Consider the following 26,618-nt stretch of genomic DNA (forward strand, 5'->3'; position numbering starts at 1 on the left):
ACCTGATCGGAGTACCAATAAAGGCAAATTCCACATATAGACAAAACGGATAGGCAGTAAGTAGACGATAAACAAAGATGATGGTTAAACTGAGTTAAATCCCTTTTTTGGATTCAACTAGCAATTGATTTTGGTAACATCAAATCTAAAACCAATTCAAAACTTAAGTTACAAACAGTCACTATGTGCAATTCTAAATTAGGTTGTAAGTAACAGACACAAAAATAGGGGTTTTACTGTTAAGTGACAAACAATAGGTGTTATTATTTTTCAATTACTATATCCTCTCTTTGACTTGAAGAAAAGCCTTTTGGCTGGCATAACATGATTTCGTTCCTTGGAAAAATCGAAGGGAGAGTGACACAATAGAAAGAAGAATATAATATTTAAAGCTAGACTAATATTATGTGAGGATATTGAGTTCTATTAACTTTGGGATCATATGGGTCTAATGTTAGAGTTTTGCAATTAATGAAGAAGTTATCGAATGGTATCCCCTTAAATTAACCATGCATTGCACAAAATAGGGAGTGGGGTGGTAATTGGTATACATATAAAGTGTAAATATTTGGAATGTTAATCACCATCTTTGGACTAGCTTGTGACAAAAGCCTTGGGTTGGTTGGCATAATCCGTTGGAAAAATGGAATCAAAATAAAAGAGGGATGGGATGGTTATCTAAACTTTCTTTATATATGAATAATATTAATAGTGTTACCAATTGTGTTTTCCATTACCATAAACAGTTTCAGTAATGTCAATAGACGAAATAGTTAAGAGTACTATTAGATCACAAATTAATACACAACTTTCTTATAACTTTAATATGGAGTTCATCATTGGTAAATAACAAAATGGATCACACTTGGTTGTATGGGGTCTTTAACATTTGCGACGAAGATTATGAGATTGGGACTCAATATTATTGAACTAGTTAATCCCCAGATCAACCTTGCAAGAAGTTTATCCTATGTTTTAGATCCAAAATCCAACCCGTGATGTGTACTTTGTGGGAAGTATTGTGGGGTTTCCAAAAAGAGTGTTAATTCCAAGTTGAAAAAAAATAAATTAAAAAGTCAAGCTGGCCAACGTTAAGTTGGAGCTGGATATCTTACGCAGTTTTTGTTCATGGTTTTCTTTTTCCCAGTAAAAGTGACTTTCTGGTATGAAATTATATGTTATCAACAAATTCGTATGATAACAATTATGCTTGCTCGGCATTTTTGAGTATCTCTAATTATTATTGTATTCATATTTCTTTCCTTTCCATGCAAATCAATTCTGAAAATCAAACACTCTCAGTTACATGCAATTTCTCAGTAACTGCTGTTATGTAAAGTAATGCTTTCTTGATATAAATGAAGACTACAAAAAACACGTTCACGGTTCAATGAGGATGGCAAGACCATGAAATTAGGCGAAATTTTAGTGATGAACAGGCCCAAAACAAGCAGACATACCTGCCACACTTGAGTAACACTTTAGGAGAAACCTTTATATTCACATAACTCCTTTTATATTATTTTTTGGTAACCCTGGGATGTTCGGCAGATTGTGCAACTCAATTAATCCTTCGAGCCTGAAGGTGTATTCAATACCAATTTCACCTGTAATTTATAGCTAAAACAAAAGGGTATTATGAGACGCAAAAATATCTGAATAAAATATATACGAAGCAGATAGCTCTCAATTAGCAAATCAGTGTCTTAGATTGTGAAATTGAAGAACTAGGAATTTTATCCTAAACTCCTTGCTATTTGTTGTCATATTTGAACTTCTACTACGGAAAGGGATAAAATGAATAAGATAGTGTAAAAATAATATTTGTTGAAAACTGGAAACGAATTTTCAGTCTACATTATTGGAACATCTAGATCAAGTCCTCAACGCTGATCAAAACATGTGGACTTGATTATAGAAACCAAAAAAGCCAAACATGTCTCACATAAGCAACACCACAGAATTGGTGCTAAAAAATTATATAAAAAAATATAGAAATAAAGGTTTAAAAATCACTCATATGGAACTGGTTTTAAAAAACGGACCAGACCGGCCGGTCGGACCGGTTGGACGTGAAACCGGTAGCTTCTACGGTCCGGTTTAGGTCCTTAGGGGGGTTTTTGAACATATTTAAAATTATGAGGGTACTGTTATTTTTATAGGGGTATTTGAAGATATATCAAAAGTCTTTAGGGATTTAATTGGTAATTTTATTGGAGTATTTTGGAATAAATAAAAATTTAGGGACAATTAAACTTTTTTTAGGGATTTTTGTAATATATTAAGATTTAAGGGGTTAATATGTAATTTTTAAAAATAAAATATTGCTGACATCCACGATCCAACCGAACGGTCCAACCGGTTGGGACCGATTGAACGTGACCCGGACAGTAAAACGGTTGCCCTCGTCCGGGTTTAAAACAATGATATGGAATAAACAGAGGAAAATATAGATTTCATGTTTTCTTCGAAAGTATTTGAGACTTGAGACAGTGTAGAACCACCTCACCACATTAGGGTAGGCATGAATTGCATCTCTCTAAGAATCCTGATGCATGCACAAGTGTAACCAAATGAGATACCAACGCACTTTCCTTCATAGTAGCACAACGGTGATTAAAGAAAGCATTGATGTCTGGAACTAGAACAAGAACATAGCTAGGTTAGACATAAAAACATCAGAACACACCAAACCTTCATTTGAATAAAGCATGGAAATGAACAATAAGTTATTCAAAAAGAACCCAAAGAAAATATATTAATAATAAAAGTACAATTAAATTAAAGTTTCATTTTTGAAATCTTTGAACATCTACATCTTGAGTTGATATGAAATGACGAGATAAATCATCATGTACATATGCAAAAAGACGGTAATTTGAGATGATTATATATTATGACTTCAACATTTACACATAAATAAGAAAAGCCAGCTATTAAAAGCCTGACTTGAAAAAGAATGTGATAAAGTTAAATTATCTTTGATTGCAAATTACAAGAAATTGTATTGGAATCTTTAGGAATTCCTTATGTACAAGAAAGCATTTCAAATCATAAACAATCAAATTACATCACAAGCTTTGGCACAGCATGCTAAAATCCATAAAACCCCGTATCTGCTCCTACAAGTATACAATCCTGCAAGCCCCTTTGTCCTTACAATATCTGTTTAAATATAATACACAATTTAAGCTCTCCCAAAATATAATGCAAGCTGAAACCGCAGAAGGTCACTGCATGATCACCTACAGGTAAATTGGCGACACAAAACCCATTAGTCGATATAAAAAAACTTTCAAAAGAGAAGCGGTTGAAAACTGAACAAGTGTTTGGCTTGCAAATTCAAAGATTGAATGCCAGCAATCTTTCTATGGAAGGTAACAGCTACTTAAGATTTCTCAAATTGAATAGATAGTTAAAAGATTTGAGAGAAAAAAACTGATCATGCTTTCATCTTAGTCCTCATCTCAGGATCATTACCACCTCAGCTTCCTTTTACTTACAGCACTACTCAGTATTTCAACAGCAGCAACATCATACGAATCTGCCAACTCATCATCCATGAGTGATGTGGCAAATCATCAGCATATTGACAGGTGAAAAACTTGAAATATTAGAGCCGTTCATTTCAGAAACTGAAGTGCCTTCCTGGTTGCCTGCTTAATAGGATATCTTGATTGGTTTCCGCAATATCCATTTGACTAGATGATTCCAACCTCCCTTCGAAAGAGAAAATAAAGTCAACCTAATTAAATCACTAGACAAGGATAAACATCTCATTGAAGTTATTATTTTCTCAACAATTATGCTTTATTCACCAAGTATATGAAAAGGATAACAATTTTTCCTTAAGGTCCAAGTGTCCAACTCACTTAGATTAGGATTTTTGCTTTTCCTGTTCTTTAGTTTATAAGCCAGATTAATATGGGTAACGTACCTTCCCATAGCATTGTAGTACAACAGTTTCCAGCATCTTCATTTGTCTTCTCAACCTGTATTGTTTCCAGCCTGTCATCCTTGGCTTTGAATGGAGCTTCCTAGACTTCCTGTGTCCAACAAGCATGACAATGATGATCTAATAAAAAAAATATAGGTAAACAATAATAATAATTATGTTCAAATATGGAAACTTGCTAAGGCCGGCATTATACACGTAACTCTTCTGCATATCAGTAACAACAAAAGCAAAAGAAAACATATGAATTTCTAAATTCAAAACGATCCACTGACATATATGTTTCTTAGGTAAATGGAAAGAAAGTAAGAAGACTTGCATTTATGAACCTGCATTCATATCATCAATGTAGAACATGTAACCTAGAAGAACAATGATAAAAAATGAAAAAAAAAAAAAATCTGCATGTACCATTGATAATATCATAAAATACATAAATCAAGTAAAAAAATGAACTAAGGATAAGCAGTTTCGCAGTTATTTTGTTCGATGTTGAGTCATGTTTTATCAACAAAACAGTATAATTATATACCCATAATGGCTAAAAATTTTATGAAATAGAAAGAGAAGAAAACTGAAAAAAAAATAAACACAATAATTACCTAATATAGCCCATTAATCTAATAATAGATTTGGTGAAGAGAGAGAGAAAACAACTTGAAAACAGGTTAGTTATCATCAGAATCATCACAGATTTCCTTGCAATCCTCACACAAACAATGCTGCCACCATCATGCATTTACGCCTAAAGTTCAAAGGTTAATTACATAATGAGTATCTATGTTGCAACAATCAGAAACTCTACACATAGTGAAGTAATTTCATACAATGAATAAAATAGCCTAAATACTTGGAAATATAAACACACATGAAAAACTTACTTGCATTATGGATTTTCAACAAACATGAAAAAACTTCACCATAGTTACATATATAGCTCCATTAATCTAACAATAGATGAGTGAAAGAGAGAGAGAGAACAACTTACTGAAAACAGAGCTTAAGGTTTCATCATCAAAATCATTGAAGTTTTCCTTGCATATCTTTTCTTGCGATCCCTCAAAAAAACCCGCCGCCACAATCATTGCTTACTTTTTTGCGCCTAAAAGTACAAAGATTATTAGATAAAAGAACTTCAAGTCTCCTATGCTTTGCAACATCAAAACTCTACCACTATTTGGAAGTGAATTTCATACAATGAATTAAAAATGCCTTGAATACAGGAAATATAAACACACATATAAATGAATAAATACTTCATTAGGATTTTGCTAAAATATGCCCACTAAATTTCAAAAAAGAATCTGAACACAAAGAATAGGTGTTTCTGAGGATTACATGATTGATTATTATAAGAGAAAGTTCTGCAAAATAGCATTAGACATTAAGAAGAGAAATCTGTAAGGTGAATGTAATATAATGATTCTCAATTGTACTAAATGCAAGCAGTCTGAAAAAAACATGTTCACAGTTAATGGAGCTGAAAAATGATGCATGATAGATGAACAATAAGAAAAAAATCATAAAGTCATAAATAAATGCATTTAATACCTCGGATGTAATGACCATATGGTATCACGTTTAACAAGAGTTTCTAACTTCTACCAGACCAACACCTCAATTTAAAACACTGCCAGATGAAAGCCGTATATTAATTTTAGTGCAACTAGAAGATAAGAAACTAATGGAATTCAGCAAAAAGACTGACTCCAAATGGAATGATGGAAAAAGAAGCTCAAAGAAAAATACAGTATGATAAGGTCTGGACAAGACTAAGAAAAACATGAAAGTGGTGACTTGTAAGTTACCAGTTATGTCAAAATTCCAAACTCATATATCACCATCTACCAAATATCTAAAAGCAAATGCATGCTGGAAATCTAAGACCACGAAAACTGATCCAAATGAGCAACATGGTTGCATAAGATCAAAAGCCAATACTCAAAAAACCTTGATATTCAAAAATATGAATATCTAACTACTATTCTGAGTGATAGCAATGTTCTTTGTCCAATCTGTGCTTAACAATAGAGAGTCATTGGTTCTTCATCTCTCAAGGCATTTGGGCTTCAGACCTCTTCTGGTGAGGACGCAAACCAAGTTGCTTGAGTTTACGGGAGACCTGGGCAGCGGGAATTTTTTCCACCATCCAACTGCATATTGCAATCTATAGTACACTCTTATGACTTTGTACCTGTCAGTGAAAAACCCAAATTAATTATTCTTTAACATATAATAAAGTTAACCCCCGCTGAGAGTGATTCTTTTGAGGTATATTTAAGACATAAAAGGATGGTTATAGTGCCAACCTACCCCATTGTTTAAGGATACCCAGTGGACAAAGAAGAAATCAGTTTATGTGGATACTAACTAGTTAAGCCAGTAAGATTTAACAGTGAACAAAGATCTTGGGACATCACATCAAGGATAGGAGGCCTGTATGAGTAAAGAAATTTAGTTTATCCTCACCGTTCAAATAAAACTTTAATCATAGCCTCTTGATCACTGTTGAACACGCACTCTTTTTAGTGTTCCTGCAAAAACATTAAAACATTAATAAAATGCAAAAATCCATTATCTAGGATTTCACATGAAATATGTTCTTCCAAATCATAACTTCATCAAGTGTGTCTCATTCTTACACTAAAAGAAAGTATCTTGGCAACTATAAAGATGATTAAAACATGAGAAATTAGTAAAGTACTGACAAGGTTGCCTCAGAAGACTTCCTTCTGGTCATTGAGTTGTGAACATTATTTCGGTTTCAACAGCTTTTTGTTCTCTCCAGGTTATCAGGACCAGCAGTAAAGTACACCAGTATGGCGCACCTTTTCTTTGATGGAATTTAAATCCTAGTTGTTAAGCTTGTTGGAAACTTGAGCAGCTGAAACTTTACCATCAGCGTCTAGGGATTCGCTATAAGATGACTACAGTTCGATCATCTTTGAATCTACAACAACCATAATATATCAAAACGATGCAGTCAGACAAACTGTGAAATTACTAAACTATTATTAAAGTAAGAATATGACAAAAATAAGCATATCTTAACCTTAGGAGTGAGATAAAAAACAATCACACATCAACTCATTAATGTAAAATATGACCAGTGGTGATTATAATATATATATATAATATAATATGGTACTGAGATAATTTTTAGGAAAATGCCTTCCATGGTTAAAGATAGACTTGAAGCAAACCTATTCATAGATTTCCGAGATTTTATGTTCCACTCTCACTGAGAAAAAGTCTTCTTTTCTTTTAGAAACCTTTCCGATTGCTCTTGCATGAAAATTCCCCACGCACAACCCAAATACACAGAAGTTTAAATTGAAGTACTTTATATAAGAAAATAATATATCAAAGATTGTCATAAATATCATACTTCTCAGAATTTTCTTTCTCGTCAACTCGCTGACTATGAAAGAAGCCATGCCTTCCTCCTTCAAAGGAAATTTCTCCATTCTGCACAAGAATATGGGTATTATTTATGATGTTTTATGAGAATATTAAAGGTATAACTCTATTTATGCATCAAGAAACAAAAAATTATGAAATCAGCAGGTTAATCAACTTCAACAGACTGCTCTAAATCTGGTGCTCATCCAACTTAGTGTTTGAAAGCTTTTATTATTGAACCAAATAGGTAAAATACTAAAAAAAGAGACTGTTAGCATTATAAGCCCAGTGTTACTTCTGATACCCTAGTTCATGGGAAATCACAACATCCGCTCATCATCACCCAATGCATCTGCTATGCTTCTGTGAACCCATCCGTTGGCCTGTGATGACCCATATCTCCAACTCTAAGCTATTTTGCCATTGCGGTTTTTTCTTTATGTTGCCAAGTTCATGAATAAATATCAGCAATAATGTAATGACATTCTTTGCAAGTCTTCCAGAAGAGAATTTCACAAAAAGTAGGGGCTGGTTTTTCATTCGTTTAAGCATTCTTCGGATCATCTGGTCAAAAAATCAACAATATTTGCATAATCTTTGTCTGGGCATGCCCTCTGCTCAGCCAAGATGTCATAGATATAGTGAGGAGCGATAACTGCAATAATTTGTCCAGAAATATTACATATGTGAGAGTTACATTCATGGGACTGTTCATAGCCTCTAACAACAGTTTCAAATCCTTACCTGATATAGCATTGGAGAGAGCTCCAGGTCATCAGTGATGCGCCGCAACATGCAAATTAGCAATGATTGGTACGGTTGGAATTGCTTATAAAACTTCAGAACCAGCACAGTTTTTGAATGATGTTGCAATTTGCAAAAGCTGAAAGGAAAGTAGAAACCTTAAAATCAACTTCATCAGTTGTACTGGCTGCTCACCCTCAGAAGAATCCCCAGTACTGCAACAAAGATGATCATCAGCTGATCAGTCCCTCTGTTGTTTTTTTCTGAACAGATTGAATCAGGATTCTCAATGTCCGCCAACATTTCAGGCTTATCAATTTAGCAGGGATGTCATGTTTTTGAGCAGAAGCTGCATATCTGGGTTCCCTTCGTGACATGCAATCATCTGCAGAGGTTCACCATTTGAGATGCAGTCCTCATTCGAATGGTAGCATGATCCTCAATTAATTCATTTCCAGATTCCTTATTGCCCTTGGCAATCTCCTTTTTTCCCCCTTCCTGATTTTCTAGAAACCTAAATCACAAAACAAATTTTTGTTGCATTATTGCAGCAGAAAAGAAAGGCATGTGCATAAATACCAAAATCAAAGAAGAAATATTATGAACTACATACACACACAAAAGAGGGCTACACAAAATAAAACGTTCAGAAACATCAACTAGCACATAAAAATGCAAAATATACAAACACAAGGAGACTTCACATAATAAAGCATTCAGAACTTTCAATATCTAGTTAATCAAATCCCTATGTTCCAGAATGTTTTAGCTATATAGAGTAATATGTCTGGTATTACAATAACATTAATTATGTGATGTGGATGAAGATACAACCTAAGATAACCACAATTAACCAGTTTCCAACCTAATCACCCACAAATAAGAAACATACCCTAACACAACACGTGATTGAAGATCTCCATGAGTCGTACAAGTACTATATCATTTCTACTAAATTGCAAGATCACTGGAAAGAAGAATACAAAAATAGCATCAGAGGCCATATTTTGTTTGACAAATTTCTAGACATGCATCACCAAGTATATGGTTTTTTGCACACAACATGTGTACTTGTACACCCTTACGTATTTATAATAACTGTCCCTAACGAAAATGTTAGAATCAAATTAAATAGGAAAGTAGAAAAGAAACAAGGTGAAAGGTTGTGCAGCATGATCATTTATCCCATTATAATCTGCAATACCAAGTTCACATAAATAATAATTTCATGTATAAGACAAAATCAGCAAAAAGAATTTAAAGCTTGAAGGGGAAACCTTTTGGGTGTTTGTGAGTGTCAAACACCTTGATTAGGTTCAAGAGAAACTGTGTCATCCTTGTTCAGTCTGATCGTAAAAAACTTGTATAGAAGGATGCGCGTGTTTGTGCCTCCTAGAATCTTCTGGCATGCCTTAAGCACCAAATCTAATGCGAATCTACATGAAAGAAAAGCCAGTGCCAAGTTTGGCTTGTAAGAATTTGTGAAGTTAAAATACAAGTCAATCAACATGGGCAAGATAAATTCATGTTAAGAAGTAATATTGCAATTGAAACTTCAAGTTATAGATTTGAGCATCCACAATCAAATCCACCTCATTTTCAAAAGGATTGTGTACAGTTAACCATGAGGTTGTCTTTTTATTACCAACTGCAATATTTGAAAAAATTTTTCTCATCAATGTTACACTCGGTGTCTTTTTTCCTTAGAGACACAAATTGATCACAGAATATTTACATTGAACATTTTGCATTGGCAAGCACATATATGAAACTGTACTTAGATTTAAAAAGGCATTATAAGGTGGAACTAGACGATGCTATATACAGAAGATTGATCGATGTTCAACATCCTCACAATATAAACTTACAGCAATATGCAATGTACGAATGTGCAGTAAGTGAAACTTCACTTTGCCAACTTTTAAGTCTTTTTGATCTTGTGACAAATGAAAAGGTTCAACTACACAAGGTTTTTCGAGAAACCTGTTAGCCTACTTAGAAGGAAGATATCTATTGATAGCAAGTTTTTTTGTATGTAACAAAACTAATGCGTTTTTCTACTTTTAATAGCTTGACAAAGAATTACATATATGCAGTCATGATTCATCTAATAAACATTAAAGGAAAAATAACAATGATAACTACCATATGCTTGCTCAAGAATTTTCATTCTAGAAATTTCATGTATCAAATGTTGGATGCTAGACCAGAATTCTATAATACGATGAAACTTCAAAGATCAATTCTTAATATATGAAATAAAACAAAGAGTGTCATCATTTTATCCAGAACTTGTGTAAACTTCTCTTACACAAGTTCTGAATATATAACAAAAACTATCTGTGTGTGGAAATGTTTCAAAATATAGGAAATGAAAAATGAAAATTTCATTTTATACAAATTCCTTTGTTCACACAACAACGATCAATAAGAAAAATAGATACAAAAGAATTCAATCAGTTAAAAATATAAGGTGTTAACACAAATCTAATATAAAGTAACAATTCTAACTTGGAATGGTAAAATCATGCAGAAATTTTACATAATTTTAGCACACATTCAAAGTCAAACTAAAGGCATATATGGGAGCCTAAGTGACATCAATAATATTTTGCAAAGCAAGGACAAGGAACTTAGAGATGCAAGGATTAAGAACTTTAGTCAACCAGGAAGTATATATCACCATATTTTTCATAAGAGAACCCGCAGCAGATAGAAACTTATGGTTTTTTGTTTCCTTCAAGCCATCAAATGCAATACGCCATTTTGAAATGACCAATTGAAACATTGATTCGTCCATTGTAAATGCAATAGGTCCACAAATGTTGCCTTTAAACAAAGTGTTGTCAGCACATTCTGTAGGGGAAGCTTCAGATGTGTCTCTTTCTGCATTGAGCTGTTAAATAAAATAAATTCCCACCAACGGTTATTGAATGAACACTAGCTATAATTAAAAAGCCAACTAAGCTTTTCAAGGACAATTAGTCACATAAAGAACAAAACAAAATGAGAGCACATCTTGGGATCAATGTCACAGATTCATTTTCAACTTTCACTAACATTCAAATCAAGTCAACACCATATCAATAAAATTTAACCAAAGAATATTTTCTTGTTAGGAAAATTGAAATAAGACTGTTGTGAGCTAGCAGCTCCTAAAACTACAGTGAATCCTCCTCAGCTTAGAAGATTCAAAAACTAGAAATATGAGTACCCTTCTCCCTCACCTTGGAAGAAACAATCTTGTGATATTGAAATGAAGTAATGAACTGAGCAACTCGAAAGAAAATAATGATATCACTGGTCTGTATTGCTTGATGCTCCTTTTCAATATCCTCACAGATTGACTGCATCAAAACTGATGCACATTTGGTTTAAATCTGAATATTAGCAATAACAACATGGAGAAGAAAAAAGTGCAAGAATGTAAGCATTGAGATTCCAGATATATACCATTGTAACTCCCTGATAGAAACTGGTCCACAAAATCATGGAGCAACCCTAAAATAGTATCCTTCGTTGAAGGTAAGCTTCCATGTTCCCACACAATCTTATTACTTACACCCTTACCACCTTTATGAGGTTTAAGCACAGGGATCTGAGAAGCAGAAGTGGGGTTCCCCTTGATCACTGCTTTAGAACCATCCTTTTAAAAGAAAAATTGCTAATGTTAGTAAATTCTGTACAGAATTCTTCATAAACATCGGTAATAAGTGAAATTTCATACCATGGTAAGCCTTGTAAATGTTCCACTAAACTGTGAATGACGAACCATTTTCTGGTGTAGTCTTGAAAGCCTTCTTTTCTCTTCTTCCTCTGCTATTAGTAATTTGAGACTATCAAGAGCATCCTTCGTTTCTTCACCCATCTATCACGTAAAAAGTCATTAGAACCAAATATTAGACTTATAAAGCCAATCAATTGAGTAACTACATCAATGGTCACGTTGATGGACAGAAGCTTCATAGATCGAGCAATTCTAAAAGTTTAAAAAAAAATTCTCAATCTATTTAAAAAAAAAATTCTCGATCTATTCATGGCAAATTTCAATAAGTCTAATAGAAATGCTCCAAGAGTACTTTTTTATTTTCAATTTTCAAATGCAAAATTAGAGAAAACTTGATAATAGTTGTTTTACGAAAACCTGTTCAGAAATTTTAATCCATTTAACAGATATTTTGAAGGGAAAACAAAGAAATTGTTTAGATGTTTTTAATATATTTAACAGTTATTTTTTAGGGAAAAAAAAGAATCCATTTTCACTGATCTACTCTTTTTTAAATAGTTGATGAAAAGCATTTCACTATTTCAATTTTCAAAATATTGCTATCAAAAATATTCTTCGAACTTGTGAACACCAAATCAGGTTTCTAGTTTCATTTTATAACTTTCATAAACATATTTAAAAAGTACTGTTTTCTTCCCAATTGATCATTACTCTATTCAAAGTTTCTTAGCTCATTCAGTCTAACCTTCCCTGTTTGCCAAAAAGTTAAAGAGAGATATAAAGTAGCCCACCTTGGAACTCTTATGATGAGCAGAGGCAATGAATTCGGGATCTTGACCTATAAATATGTAATGAAAAATTTCCAGCAAAAGCAAGTTGTCCTGTCGAAAATAACCAGAAGAACCACCAACATGCGGAGTTATCACAAGAATTATGTCCATCACATTCTCATTGAACAAAAGTTCCAGAAATCCATCTCTCAAGGAAATGAATTGACTAGCAGAACCCTCAGCCTTCTGCCGCAGCGGAATATCTTGGACAGCAAGAACATTGCGGAAGAAAGTCAGAACTAATTGTACCAACTTCCAGTCATCATCCGTGAATGCTTCACTGTATACATTTATAACTATCAATTAACAGTAATAATCACAATAGATAAAACAAATCAACATAATTCACCAAAATTAAACATATAAGATGATACATGATAAGCATTAATTGCCTTTTAACAATAAAATTGGTAATAATTTGTCAACTCGGTCACAAATCCAATTCTAAGCTTACCATTCCAAATTTTCTAGGGGTCCCTCGAGAAGTGATACAATCACCGGGACTGTGTCACTACATGTAATTGAAGACTTCAAACCCCATAGATACTCTATCTGTTGAGGAATATCATTGGATGAAGGTTCAACGGGCATAGTCAAAAACACCAAAACCTTCACTGCAAAATGCCAAGTATGAAAATTATCATTACAAGTTCATCTGAATAAATTATATATAAATATATAAACAAAAACAAATTAACTGTAAATTACCTGCATTTAAGACAAGATTACGATCATCTTGACAGTGTTCAATAATCGGTATCAAATCTTTAGACACAATGTTCCATTTACAGACTTGCTTAAACACTTCTCGCGTTTGTGGATCGTCACGCCTCAAGAATCTCAGCAAATCCTTTAAATTATCTAAAATTTGGGAAAATCAAATTACTCTAAATGTAACTTGATAGATCATGTTTTCAATTTTTATTCTTTTGACGAAACTTACCTAAACAGTACTCGCCCTTGCAATAGCTAATCCGATTGCCTCGTTCGTCCTCTTCAACCATACCGAGACCCGCGCAGATCACAGATAAGCCTTCCATGTCCATCTTTATTTGTGAACAACTGTTAAGGTTCTGGAAGAAGTGAGAACCGATTGGCTTAGATACTGGGAGAGGTGGAGAGAGAAGATCTGAGGTGAGAGTGTAACGAAAATGGGGTTAGGGCTCTTGTGGCGCCAATTTAATTGAGATGTTAATTTTCCCGCGCTTTGAATGATACAGCGAGAATTAATCAGATAATGCGGCGGTAACGAAGAGTACTTGCAACCTGTCAACGTGGCAATTGCTTATTTTTTATTTCTTTTAAAGTGACGACGGCATATTAACTAACCAAAGTAATTACAAAATAAATGCAAAAACATATTTAAATATTTAAAAAAATTAGAAAAAATTCAAACCAGGTCACACGTTTATGAAAAAAAAAAAATTAAAAAGAGATACAAACTTAAAAAAAAAAAAAAAACTTACTAATATAAGACCATTTAATTTAATTTAAAAAAAAAAGTATAAATATAAATCTATTTTATAATTATTTAAAAGTCAAATAAGATATTAAAAAATATTAATAGTTATTGTCAAAAGTCATAACATATAAGAAAATAACAAAAAAGGGAAATAAATAAAAACAAAAACATAAATCTAACCTCTAACATTTGTCTGATTTTTCTATTTTCTTTAATTAAAAAATAAGGTTTCTTTTTTATGATCGATCTGAAAAATTATTTATTTAGGTTCACTCTTACGTCTAACAAACAAGTGAAGTTCATCTTTATAAAAGTTTTTCATTAAAAGCTAATGCTTGGTTTGTATGTATATTACATAATCAATGAAATAATTAAAAACAAAACCTCAAAATCGATACAGTTTATATTTTATTCAATATATAATGTTTTTACAGAAATAAAAAATAAATAAAGGTAGTTATTGGATATGTTAGAATACAACATAACAACTTGTGTTAATAAATAAACCAAATCAAAGTAAGATCAATTAACTGAAATAGTTTTTAATTTTTATCAATAAAGAAGGGTTGAATAGTCATTTTGTATATTTTGAAACCATCTCATAATGGTATGTTAGAATTTATTAGTTAAATTGAATGAAATGAATTGATTATTTATAACATAGTAAACATTATAAAAAATAATAAATGAGGGTATAATAGACTTTCCAATATCATAACTATTTTTTTAATTAAATTAAACGGTCTTATCTTGTTAAATGTCATATATTTTGTCTTGTTGAACTTATTATTATTTTTTTTTTTCATAAACATGTACCTTCGTTTTGATTTTCTCTCAAAACATTAAGAATGATGGAGCTAATAACAATTATATTTAAACTAAGTTCAATTGGATTGTTGTGTCAATTATTTTTTACAAAAAATAAAACTGTCAATTCCGTTATATATAAGTCTTGTAATTTAATACTGTTAACGTTTGATTTTTGACGCTAACGACTCGTACATGCAAAGTGTTAAGAGGGTCTTAGAAATTACACGTGATGAATCCATGAGATTTGAATATGGAGCTGGGATTATATATGTTGCAGAAAACATAATATAATAGGCTGACAAGAGAGATTTTTATGGTGGTTCGGATGCTCAAACAAGCGACTCCTACATGCACTGTTATTTTATTTATCTTTAACTATTTCTATGATATTGCCCATAAGACATACCAAGATGAAGAAATACAGCGTTTACAGAGAGAAATAATTGAGCTCAAATCTATGCTTAACTCTCATCTGCCCAACCCCCCTCTTCGGGAAGAGAAATGCCAATTTATACACCTTTGCACTCAATGTAAGAAGTGTTTTGCAAGTTGCCTTGACACATGGAAGGCTCTCATCTATTCATCTCTTGAAAGGAGATGGAGTTGGTATGAATATCTTTGAGGAGATATGGGCTTGACAGCTAGTACAAAAAGACATTTATTAGGCTGACATAAGCGTGACTTTTGAGGCATAATAGAAGTCCCCCAGTTTTTGGAGTGCGTAATCGCGCTTCAGAAACCAAGGTCTTTGATCTGAATGGATGTTGCACTATAGGCTGCAGTCTCGAACTGAAAAGCTCGAACTATTCCGGGCGCGATTGAGTGCTGAGAGCTAGGAGTTGATCGCGATCTGTTAGGAGCTCGACCTGAAAGCATAACGAGCTCGACTTGAAAAGGTCATAACGAGCTCGACCTGAAAGGTTATAACGAGCTCGACCTGAAAGCATAACAAGCTCGACCTGAAAGGTCATAACGAGCTCAACCTGAGAGGTCATAACGAGCTCGACCTGAGAGGTCATAACGAGCTCGACCTGAAAGCATAACGAGCTTGACCTGAAAAGGTCATAACGAGCTCCACCTGAAAGGTTATAACAAGCTCGACCTGAAAGGTCATAATGAGCTTGACTAACGAGCTTGACCTGAAAGCATAACGAGCTCGACCTGAAAAGGTCATAACGATCTCTACCTGAAAGGTCATAACAAGCTCGACCTGAAAGCATAACGAGCTCGACCTGAAAAGGTCATAACGAGCTCGACTTGAAAAGGTCATAACGAGCTACACCTGAGAGGTCATAACGAGCTCGACTTGAAAGGACATAACGAGCTCGACCTGAAAGGTCATCACGAGTTCGACCTAAAAGGTCATAATGAGTTCTACCTGAGCATAACGAGCTCGACCTCATATCATAAGAGATCAGCGATCTGAACATGCAATTTGAAGTTAAAGATCAGCAATCTAAAGCCGAGGATCAAGACGACCTAGGCGTGCGATCTGCAATCTGGCTATGCGATTGGAGAATTCTAACATGTGCGATCTGGCCACAATATTGGAGAATTTTGACGCGTGCGATCTGTGATCTGGCCACGCGATCGAAGAACTCTGACGCGTGCGATCTGGCCACGCGATTGGAGAATTCTGACGCAAGTTTGAGATCTAACCATGCCATCAGGGAACTTGGACGCAGGTTTGAGACCTGCATGGGCCACCAAATTGTTGACGCTTGATTTTGGACGCCAACGACTCGCATGTGCAAAGTGCTAAGAGGGTTTTAGAAATTACACGTGATGGATCCATGAGATTTGAATATAGAGCCGAGATTATATATGTTGCAAAAAACATAAATAATAGGTTGACAAAAGAGGTTTTTATAGTGGTTCGGATGCTCAAACAAGCGACTCCTACATCCACTGTTATTTTATTGATCTCTGACTATTTCTATGATATTGCCCATAAGGCATACTAAGATGAAGAAATACAGTGTTTACAGAGAGAAAGAATTGAGCTCAAATCTATGCTTAACTCTCATCTGCCTAGCCCCTCTCTTCGGGAAGAAAATGTCAATTTATACACATTTGCACTCAATGTAAGGAATGTTTTGCAAGTTGCCTTGACACATGAAAGGCTCTTGTCCATTCATCTTTTGAAAAGAGATAGAGTTGGTATGAATATCTTTGAGGAGATATGGGTTTGACAGCTAGTACAAAAAGACATTTATTAGGCTGATATAAGCGTGACTTTTGAGGCATAACAAATACTGTATAGACATTATTTAGAATTAATTAGATATCCGTGATAAAAATAATTACAAAATATATGGTTGAAAAAGAATTAAAATAAAACAATATCAACAACGTTAACAACTTTAAATATTATTGATAAGGGTCTATAATATGTTTGTGTCTATGTCTGAGCATAAATCCCAACCTAAACAATAACTCTGATGGTTGATTTCTTTGTATCAAATTCAAATCCATCTCAAGTTCATGAATTTAAAATTAAACTCTTCTTACTAGAATAAAATGTTCTTTAATCCGTTGGTTATCAACCAAATTACCAACCCTATTTTACGATAATAATAATACTGTTAATTATATTATTAACCTCTTAATTACGGTTTAAGTTAAAGGTTGGGATTGGCGAAAATATTGCCCTTGTATTTAAAAAACGTTACACTTATATTATAAAAGTGTAAGATGCTTTATTACAATTCACAAGACATTGAATCACAATATTGAAATATTAACAAAAAATAATAAAGTTACTTGTAAGTCACCATATAAAATTTAGATTAATATAATGGCAAGTTGATACTTTAATAAATAAATTGTGTCAAGATCAAAGGGAAATACTGTAGTAAAAGGAACATTGAACATGGGTTACTATTGGAGTTTTATCTAAGACTCTTTGATGTATTACTAAGAGCTTATGAATTCAAGTTCCTCTTCGATTGCTAATAATAAGAGTGATTACTTGAATTTTTACTCGATCGATAGTTCTACGCTCCTGAATGATCAGTCGAGGTGTGATAAACTGGCCCAAACACCCACCGATTATTTAAATTAAAAAAAATGAACAAATGAATCCTAAATGCTAGGTGAACCCACCATCAAATTGGCTTCACCTACGCTACCCACTGCTCATCAAATTGAACACGCATTTCTTATGATGTATTATCCACATTGATATATCATAATTTATATTAAGTATAATAAATTATTTTCTCATGTAATTATTTCTAATAAATCAAAACAAAATATTTTAACAAAAAGAAAAAAAAATTTGTTTTTATTTTCCATAATCCTATAAAGAAATCAAAGGACGAGAAAAGTTCAGCACCAGCCAAGAGGGGCAGGGAGCCTTCATATTTATAAAGTGAACAGAAACGACGCCGCGTGATCTACTAAACATGGACTATACCTTGTACATAAATTAAAAATGAGTTAACGACTTTTTCCACCCAAATACTTGTTTAATTACATTTTTTTTTTCACCTATAGACTTTTAAAATATCATTTTATTATCAGAATTTATATTCCAGCAACGAATAGAGAGCAAAATCTCGAGATTTTTGAAGAAGAGAGATTGATGAGTCTTTTGATGGTAGAATGTTAGATTTTAATGGTTGAGATTGATTGAAATTTGACTTAGGAGGAGCAATTGTACAAACCCTAATCACTTGATTACCGATGATTAGAAAGATCGGTAAGAGTAGAGTTTGAAGGGTTTTGATGAATGATAGAGTTTGAAAGGTTTTGATGAGTGATAATTCGGAGAGATAATAGTGGTAATGTGAGGTTATAACTACGTCAAAATTAGAAATAAAATATAAATTTAAGTAAACTATCATGGGTGAGAAATGTAATTAGAGACTATTACTTGAGTGGGAAAAAAGTCGTTCACTCTTTAAAAATTCATTGACAATATCAACCGCCCCATTAATTGCAAAACCCTCCATCCGTTTGGAATGAAGTGAACCCAAAAACAAATCAAAATAAGTAAAATAATTAATTTCTTTCGATACGAACTAAGCGCCCTCTCTCACTGTTAGCATCTCCTCTCCTTGGGCGGTTGGGCCTTCCTCTTTACTTCCGCCAAATTTAGCAGCGATTTCTCCAAACACTCAAATAAATCAAAACGACACTCATTATTTCTCTTTTAAATCCTCTGAACACGTCGTTTCTTCGTCTATAGATTCTCTTTCTACAAATTTGCTTTCCTTTCGTTCATCTCTAGCAATGGCTCAGGTGGTTGCTACGCGTTTGATTCAGAGTTCCTTTTTGTGCCCTAGCTCTGGATCCATGCAAGAGCGAGCTGAGAAGTTGAAGCCTCAGAGCTTTGCCTCTAAAGTGTTGGCACGTGAGGAGAAGCGCAAACTTAATTTTGTTCTTAAAAGTACTCAAATCTCTGCCAAGAGATCCACGCATACTGATTCTCAAGTGATTCCTGTGTCACCTGAGGATGTACCTAAGGTTTGTTTGTGCGAATTCTGCTTGTTGTATATTATGTCTGGTTGTTGAGAAAATGCGGGAAAATAAGAGTAATAATTTTCTTTTTGAACTTTTCAATTTATATATATTATTTTTGAAGTCGATAAAGTGACTTTTGCTAATGTTTAGCTGAAAGAGTGATTGTAAGCTACGTACATTTGTAGTCTGTTTTCACTAAAATGGAGGAAACAAAACTTAACATGCTTTTCTGGGAAAGTGCAAGAAAGGTAAATTTTATGAAGGGCAAAACAATTTTTGTGACAATTCATATTTTATTACAACTTCAACTTTGAATTTTACTAATATCACATTGTGCGAACCAAAATAACATTACAAAAGCCTGATTTCAGAGGCGATGCTGGGATTTATATTCCACTACTGTAGTATTCTTTTCATTTTAAATCTGTGATTTAAAGTTGATAAATTCATCGCACATGGAAAAAGTTCCTTGATCAAGCTTGAAGAATTGATGGTTTGTGCTATGTGTGTAATTTGATTGGTGAATTGTAATGTTTCATCTATTATGCAAATGGTATTGGCATTGGAAGCATTAATGAACTTGAAAACTTTGTTATCGTGATTATGATTAGAAGGAGGAGCACTTTCAGCATTTCGATGGCCTTCAACAATTAGGTGACACATCAGTGGGCATGTGGACCAAACCAACAGTCAGACGTAAGACGAAGATTGTTTGCACAATTGGTCCTTCAACCAACACAAGAGAAATGATATGGAAGTTGGCTGAGGCTGGAATGAATGTTGCTCGTATGAATATGTCCCATGGAGACCATGCATCTCATCAGAGAGTTATTGATTTGGTCAAAGAATATAATGCACAGTCCAAAGACAATGTTATTTCAATTATGCTTGATACAAAGGCAGGTTTCCATTCATTTTATTTACTTTTGTTACTTTTATATATGGTTATTATTTAAGGTTCCTATAGTAAGTGAATTTTTGCATTACTGAGGTTATACATGATATTGACTGATTATTTTGAGTATAAATATCAGTGGCCTTTTAATTAGTAAAATATTGTCATAAGCCCCATCCATCATACAGCATGATTATTAATATGGATAATGTAGATACTTTCATTTCATTCATTATTGGTGTAAATTGTATTCTTATTTATTTTTTATTTTGTTATCAGGGCCCAGAGGTTAGGAGTGGGGATTTACCACAACCAATCAATTTAACAACTGGGCAGGAATTCACTTTTACAATTCGCAGAGGGGTTGGCACAGCTGATTGTGTCAGTGTCAACTACGATGATTTTGTTAATGATGTAGAAGTGGGTGACATGCTACTTGTTGATGGTATGTTCACTGGGAGTCCATATTAACTTTTTTTTTTAATCATGCTACTATCTGATTTTTGGTTGCTTTTCAATTCTTATTGAGTTTAAATGGTATCAAGTGATAAAAATCTAGTATTTGTGCTTGTGTGTGACTTATTTGTATCATGTATGTTTGTTCTTGAGGGTGTAGGGTTTTTTACTTTTTGTTTTTGAAATAGAGATGGGCTAAAGTTGTTTCTAAATTTAAAGCATAATTTAAGAACCTATTCTTTTATATTATTTGATTTTTCTGAAGTTCTCGGATAGCATTTTTGGTGAGATTATGTATACGCAACAAACTATCAGGAACACTTGACATATTTCTTGACATGGTCTGTGTGCTCCACTGTCTATGATCTAGGTGGTATGATGTCATTTTTGGTGAAATCAAAGACGGAAGATTCTGTAAAATGTGAAGTCGTTGATGGAGGAGAGCTTAAGTCTAGACGTCATCTGAATGTTCGTGGAAAAAGTGCAACACTGCCTTCCATAACTGGTTGGACCTTTAATTATCATATATGTATTTAATAGTAATTTTTCATTCCTCACCCATTCTCTCTCTGAGCGGTTAATGAGGTATTTTACTCTGCAAATGCACATAAATGTTGTTGTTTGTTTGTGCAGAGAAGGACTGGGACGATATCAAATTTGGAGTTGACAACAAAGTTGATTTCTATGCTGTTTCCTTTGTTAAAGATGCAGAAGTTGTTCATGAACTGAAGAATTATCTTAAAAGTAAACTCTTCATTTTAGATGTTATTTTGAGGAAATAAATATGAATTACATGCTTAATTGTCTGGTTTAGATTTACCATATGTAACTTTGTTTCTTCTGAAACTGCAGGCCGTGTTGCAGATATTCACGTAATCGTAAAGATTGAAAGTGCAGATTCCATTCCAAATTTGCATTCAATTATCACAGCATCTGATGGGGTGAACACCTGAATCTTTGCTTAGGCCTTTGACTTTATGCTGTATTTGATGGTTTTTTAACATATAGACATCAATGCAGTTGTCCTGATTGATTGGATTATAGTAGAGTTTGGTTTACTAGTGTTTTATTTTATTTTTAATTTATTTCAGTTCTGAACACTTTTTTCTCTTCCTATCTTATTAAAAGGAGTTCAGCCTTCTGCTTTTGCTTTTTGCTACAACAAAACTCATTTGCAGCCTTCTGCTGAAGCTGATTTTTTTTTTTTTTTTAATCTCAAAATTTATAAGGATTTTATGATTGTGTTGTGATTTGTGGATTTAAAAGCATTTTAAATTCCAAGTCAAAATAAATGGGCAAAGGTTTGGAGCGAGGGAGGAGTCATGCGTGTCTTTGGAGTTGCCATTGGTTTCCCCAAGATCTTGAGAATCATCTATGCACATTTATGCATTTCTTAAGTATTAAGATGAATCTTAAATTCATCTTTATTTGAATATGTCTCTTGTGCCTATGTTAGCCCACCGAGATGAAATCCTGCATCTGCCATGCCGGTGAGGCTTTTTAATTCAGATAACTTGACCATCTAGCTAATTCCCTTTTTACTGCTAAAGATTTTAGATAAACTTGTCTAAGAAGGCCTGTGTATCTTCACTAATTTGCATTATTTACTAAAAGAATACTTGCTCTTCTTATTTTAGGCAATGGTTGCAAGAGGAGATCTTGGTGCAGAACTTCCTATTGAGGAGGTTCCACTTTTGCAGGTAGTAGTCTTTTCTAATATCAGAGTTTTGTCAAGAACAACATCACCTGTCAGTCATTTTGTATACCTTGAAAAGATATGATTTATTTTCTAAGATTGAAAACTACAATATAATGCAGGAAGAGATAATAAGGACATGTCGTAGCATGGGGAAAGCTGTTATTGTGGCAACCAATATGTTGGAAAGCATGATTGTTCATCCAACTCCAACCAGAGCTGAGGTATCAGACATTGCCATTGCTGTTCGGGAGGGTGCTGATGCTGTCATGCTTTCTGGTGAAACTGCTCATGGGAAGTAAGTTACTCTTTATTTTTTATTTTTTAGAAAAAAATACTTTATGGACTGTTAAGTAGAGTTACTGGAGGACGCTTTTGCTGACAATCATGCAAATTGGGAATCATATTTGAAGGGACCTGCCATAAAACACAACCAAGCAAATTATTTTACTAATTCTTTAATGTGAAATTGTTTCCCTTGGTTCTCAATGGTTTCAGATATGGTTGTGACTCTTGGTTTTAATATGAAGATTAATGTTCTAGGAATACGATTAGATGGTTTAGAGCATGATCTGACCTCTCATCTTCTTATTTTCTCTGAAAATGTTTGCACATCAAAATTTGGTTTCACTGTTAGAATTATTGGAGTTGCAAAAATTTAGCAGTATCTGCAATCATTAATGCTTTTTTTGATCTTTTCATGATGTGGCTGCTGTAGATGTAAATAAATTTTAGTTTTAGACAGGTTAATGAAGTGATTTTCTTCTGTGCAGGTTTCCATTGAAAGCCGTGAAAGTTATGCACACTGTTTCTTTACGGACTGAAGCAACCATAAATAGTGGTGCTATGCCGCCTAATCTTGGCCAAGCATTTAAGGTCACTTTAACATAAATTAATTTATTTTTGATCCTGTGTTGATTTTTGTTTGTGTTTTCCTTTATTTTTCCTTTCCATTTTGATTGTCAACCCTGATACTTAACTGGAAGCTTCTTGTTTTTTTTTGTAGAACCACATGAGTGAGATGTTTGCATACCATGCAACAATGATGTCTAACACACTTGGAACCTCAATTGTTGTCTTCACTAGAACTGGTTTTATGGCTATATTACTGAGCCATTATCGACCCTCTGGCACTATATTTGCCTTCACAAATGAGTAAGTCTGATTTGTTCTTGAGTTCCAAATTTGTTATTATGTTGTGCATATGTTGTTTCTGAGTTTTGAGGTTTTTGAGTGGTGAAGCTTACATGCTGTAGGCATGGACTGGGCACTTGTAATGGACTCTTCTGCTTTATTTATACTGGAAATACTGGCATTACAGTCATCACTTTATTTTATATGACTCTGAATACCTGATAGTAGCTTTAAACATAGAAACTAAATGCTAACTTAAATACTGATTAGCATTGTTAAACCCAAGAATTTATGCCCAGCGTGGCAGCGTTTCAATCAAAATGATAGCATTGATAGACCTTTTACATGAATTTGACACTTCATTCTTATTATGACTTTGATGGCCATACAGGAAGAGGATACAACAGAGGTTGTCTTTGTATCAAGGAGTATGCCCCATATACTTGGAGTTCTCTGATGATGCTGAAGAAACCTTCTCAAATGCCTTGGGTTTACTGCAGGTAAGTTTTCATTGTCCACTCACCGAATTCCTTTGAATTAGCTTTTGATTGAGATACACATATTTAGCTCATCATTTATTTTATAATTTAACCTGAACCAGCTCTGGGTGACTCTTTTGGAGAAATCAAGTTGGACAATTTTCATCATAGAATAACAATAAAAAGAACAAGAAATTATTAAGACATTATAGAAAGAAACTTTCCTCTGAAAACAAGTGGTGATTACTTTCAATATGTTCCTAACAAAAGCACCGGCCATTGTTGCAATTCTCTAAAGAAGCTTTTCATGGATTTCTTCAACGAAATACATGTTATGGAAGTGATCAGTCTTAACTGTTAGCATGTATGATATGTCTTTCTAATGCAGAATCAAGGAATGGTAAAGAAAGGAGAGGAGGTAGCACTTGTTCAGAGTGGCAGACAACCCATCTGGCGGTTCCAATCGACTCACAATATTCAGGTCCGCAAAGTGTAGACTAGAAGAAAGGCGGCTCATAATTTCAGCTTGAAGAGTAATTCCAGGGTTCCAGTCTGCTTAATCCGTTAGTATGGCCTTGTGGGTTAGATGTGATTTTAGATTGATATGTTTGTTGTCAACACATACTTCCAGGGTTTCAGTCTGTTTTTATCCGTTTGTATTGCTGTTAATTTATTTTCGTTGGTTTTTCTTTTGCGAAGATTTGGCAAATATGTGTTTCTTGGTCCTTTATTTAACTGACATTCATAAATTAAAGCTTTTTATGGGCCTTTTGCACTACAAAATTCAGTGGGATTAATAAAAAAGTAGCAATTAGAATAACTGGTCAGTTTACTTGAACAGAGTATCACTTCAATAAATATGCAGTATAAACTATAAGTATAAACTAAAAAGTATTAAAAAAAAAATCGTAATAAATTATTCTTCCTGTCGTCCACCGTCCTTTATGCCTAGTAGTTGCTGCAACCGATAGCCATTTACAAGTCCATGCGTAATTTTCACCAAGCATAGAGAAAAACAAAAACCCAAAAAGAGATCACCATTCGAAGTAAAAGTTGCAAAGACCAAGGGAATAAAGCAGAGAAGAGGAGACAAACAACAAGAACAGAGAACAGTAAATCCGAACACAAATTCACCATTTTATGTTAGATTTCAACCCATAGGGACAAATAACCTTGGTGGTGTGGGTTATATATCTTACAAAATGACAACTTAATCAGCTGCATACCACCGTCATCAGTACGACCGTAACCGCAAAAATCACACTTGACCCACGTGAATAATTTATTAATTGTCTTACAATGAACAAGAAAGTGAAAGGTGGTAGCTTTTCCATGGTCAATAATAGACGTTACTTTGAATCCCATGGCACATGGAGATCATGCAAGGGGAAGAGCCACCCCACCATGGCTATAAAATGCCCCCCCTTGCTTCTCTAAATCGGCAACAACATCTCAGCCTTCGCAAGGCTGTATGGCTGAGTGGGATGAGCGACCACTTCATCACAGTGCTACAAAAACTTCCCCAACTTGGGCAGCTGCCCCCACCAGCAAATCCACTACCAAACATTACATAGCGCAAACCCAAAACCAGCCCTCAATTACTGCAAAAACCAGGCCCTCTCTTTCTAATTTCTCACACCTTTCGTATAAGAGGCTGATATTATCACCACCATGTAGCTTACAAGAACCCATAACCACCGTCACACTTGTGGTGCAATTAGGCGCTGTGTGTGTCTCTTCTTTTTATGTTTATCCCAAACTTGGGTATTCCCGTTCATGCATGGGGGGCTAACCCCCTTCCCCACCACAGCGCTTACTAAGATGTGTGCTGGTTCCCTCGCCGCACACTTCTTGCCACCATTGTAAGCGTTGTGGAATATGTATATTATTTTATTTTATTTTAATTTTTAGTTTATAGTACCTGTTGCCGTCACCGAGTTGTTGGCGTTGCATATGGATCCTGGATCAGATAATACTTTTAATTTCCTGATTGTCTTCCGTAACTCTTCTAGTGAAGGATCCCACCTGCCCCCCAAGTGAGCGATCCTTCCACAAGTAAAGGCGTGCTCATCATGATGGCTGTCTTTCCATTGCAGCATGTTGAGCGGAGAACATCAGGCTAATTATGTCGTTGATACTACTAGAATTCAACAAGCATTATTCAGAGATCGACTTGAAGACGCCACCAGACAACCGTTACGATGCGGCGATGAAGACGAGGGACTTCAACAAGCCTTCCTACATGCCCTTTCTAGCAAGATAGAGGCATTCATGAATTTAACATATATATAATGTGTTACAGAGCCAAAGGCTTAATCGAAGGAAACTTGTGTATTTTCGTTTATGTAAGCATTAATATTAAGTTGTAACTGCATACACTGAGATTATAATATGGATATGGTATTGTGCGCTGCATCAGAGATAAATCTAAATTTAGCTCCAGACGTGATGATTGAGCTTTCGACTACTGGCACTAGAAAAGGCTACGTGAATATTGGTTTTTTGGGCCTAACTCTTTATTTAGTGTGAGGATTGGGGACTCTTAGAAACCATTGGCTTGA

General features: G+C 34.1%; 2 protein-coding genes across 2 annotated transcripts; one reads left to right on the top strand and one right to left on the bottom strand.

Annotated features, from left to right (window-relative positions):
• Positions 1–3,476: 3,476 nt before the first annotated feature.
• Positions 3,477–13,756, bottom strand: LOC116106853. Its single transcript, XM_031393159.1, is given in 26 exon segments — positions 3,477–3,578; positions 3,938–4,075; positions 6,024–6,108; positions 6,821–6,869; positions 6,872–6,895; positions 7,344–7,423; positions 7,653–7,689; positions 7,692–7,753; positions 7,755–7,820; positions 7,822–7,873; positions 7,876–7,923; positions 7,926–7,997; positions 8,000–8,012; positions 8,102–8,163; positions 8,166–8,288; positions 8,291–8,338; positions 9,379–9,435; positions 9,438–9,537; positions 10,785–10,997; positions 11,329–11,459; positions 11,555–11,747; positions 11,829–11,969; positions 12,620–12,938; positions 13,113–13,272; positions 13,367–13,519; positions 13,602–13,756. Coding segments are annotated over 26 exon segments (2,631 nt in total). The 5' UTR covers positions 13,705–13,756.
• Positions 13,757–18,904: 5,148 nt separating this feature from the next.
• LOC116106910 (plastidial pyruvate kinase 2) lies at positions 18,905–24,852 on the top strand. Its single transcript, XM_031393217.1, has 12 exons — positions 18,905–19,400; positions 20,009–20,296; positions 20,572–20,737; positions 21,119–21,253; positions 21,382–21,492; positions 21,601–21,689; positions 22,386–22,448; positions 22,567–22,742; positions 23,218–23,320; positions 23,451–23,599; positions 23,970–24,078; positions 24,446–24,852. Exons 1-12 carry the CDS (start codon positions 19,167–19,169, stop codon positions 24,551–24,553), a joined length of 1,731 nt encoding a protein of 576 aa, XP_031249077.1. The 5' UTR covers positions 18,905–19,166; the 3' UTR covers positions 24,554–24,852.
• Positions 24,853–26,618: the final 1,766 nt, after the last annotated feature.

This window comes from Pistacia vera, unplaced genomic scaffold (genome assembly GCF_008641045.1).
Source record: "Pistacia vera cultivar Batoury unplaced genomic scaffold, PisVer_v2 Contig524, whole genome shotgun sequence".
In the NCBI taxonomy this organism is placed as follows: domain Eukaryota; kingdom Viridiplantae; phylum Streptophyta; class Magnoliopsida; order Sapindales; family Anacardiaceae; genus Pistacia; species Pistacia vera.

Coding starts and splice junctions, on each gene's coding strand:
- LOC116106910 (XM_031393217.1), top strand. CDS start 19,167: ATGGCTCAGGTGGTTGCTACGCGTTTGATTCAGAGTTCCTTTTTGTGC. Junction 21,493..21,600: donor ACTGAAGAATTATCTTAAAA/GTAAACTCTTCA, acceptor CTGAAACTGCAG/GCCGTGTTGCAGATATTCAC. Junction 22,743..23,217: donor GGTGAAACTGCTCATGGGAA/GTAAGTTACTCT, acceptor TCTTCTGTGCAG/GTTTCCATTGAAAGCCGTGA.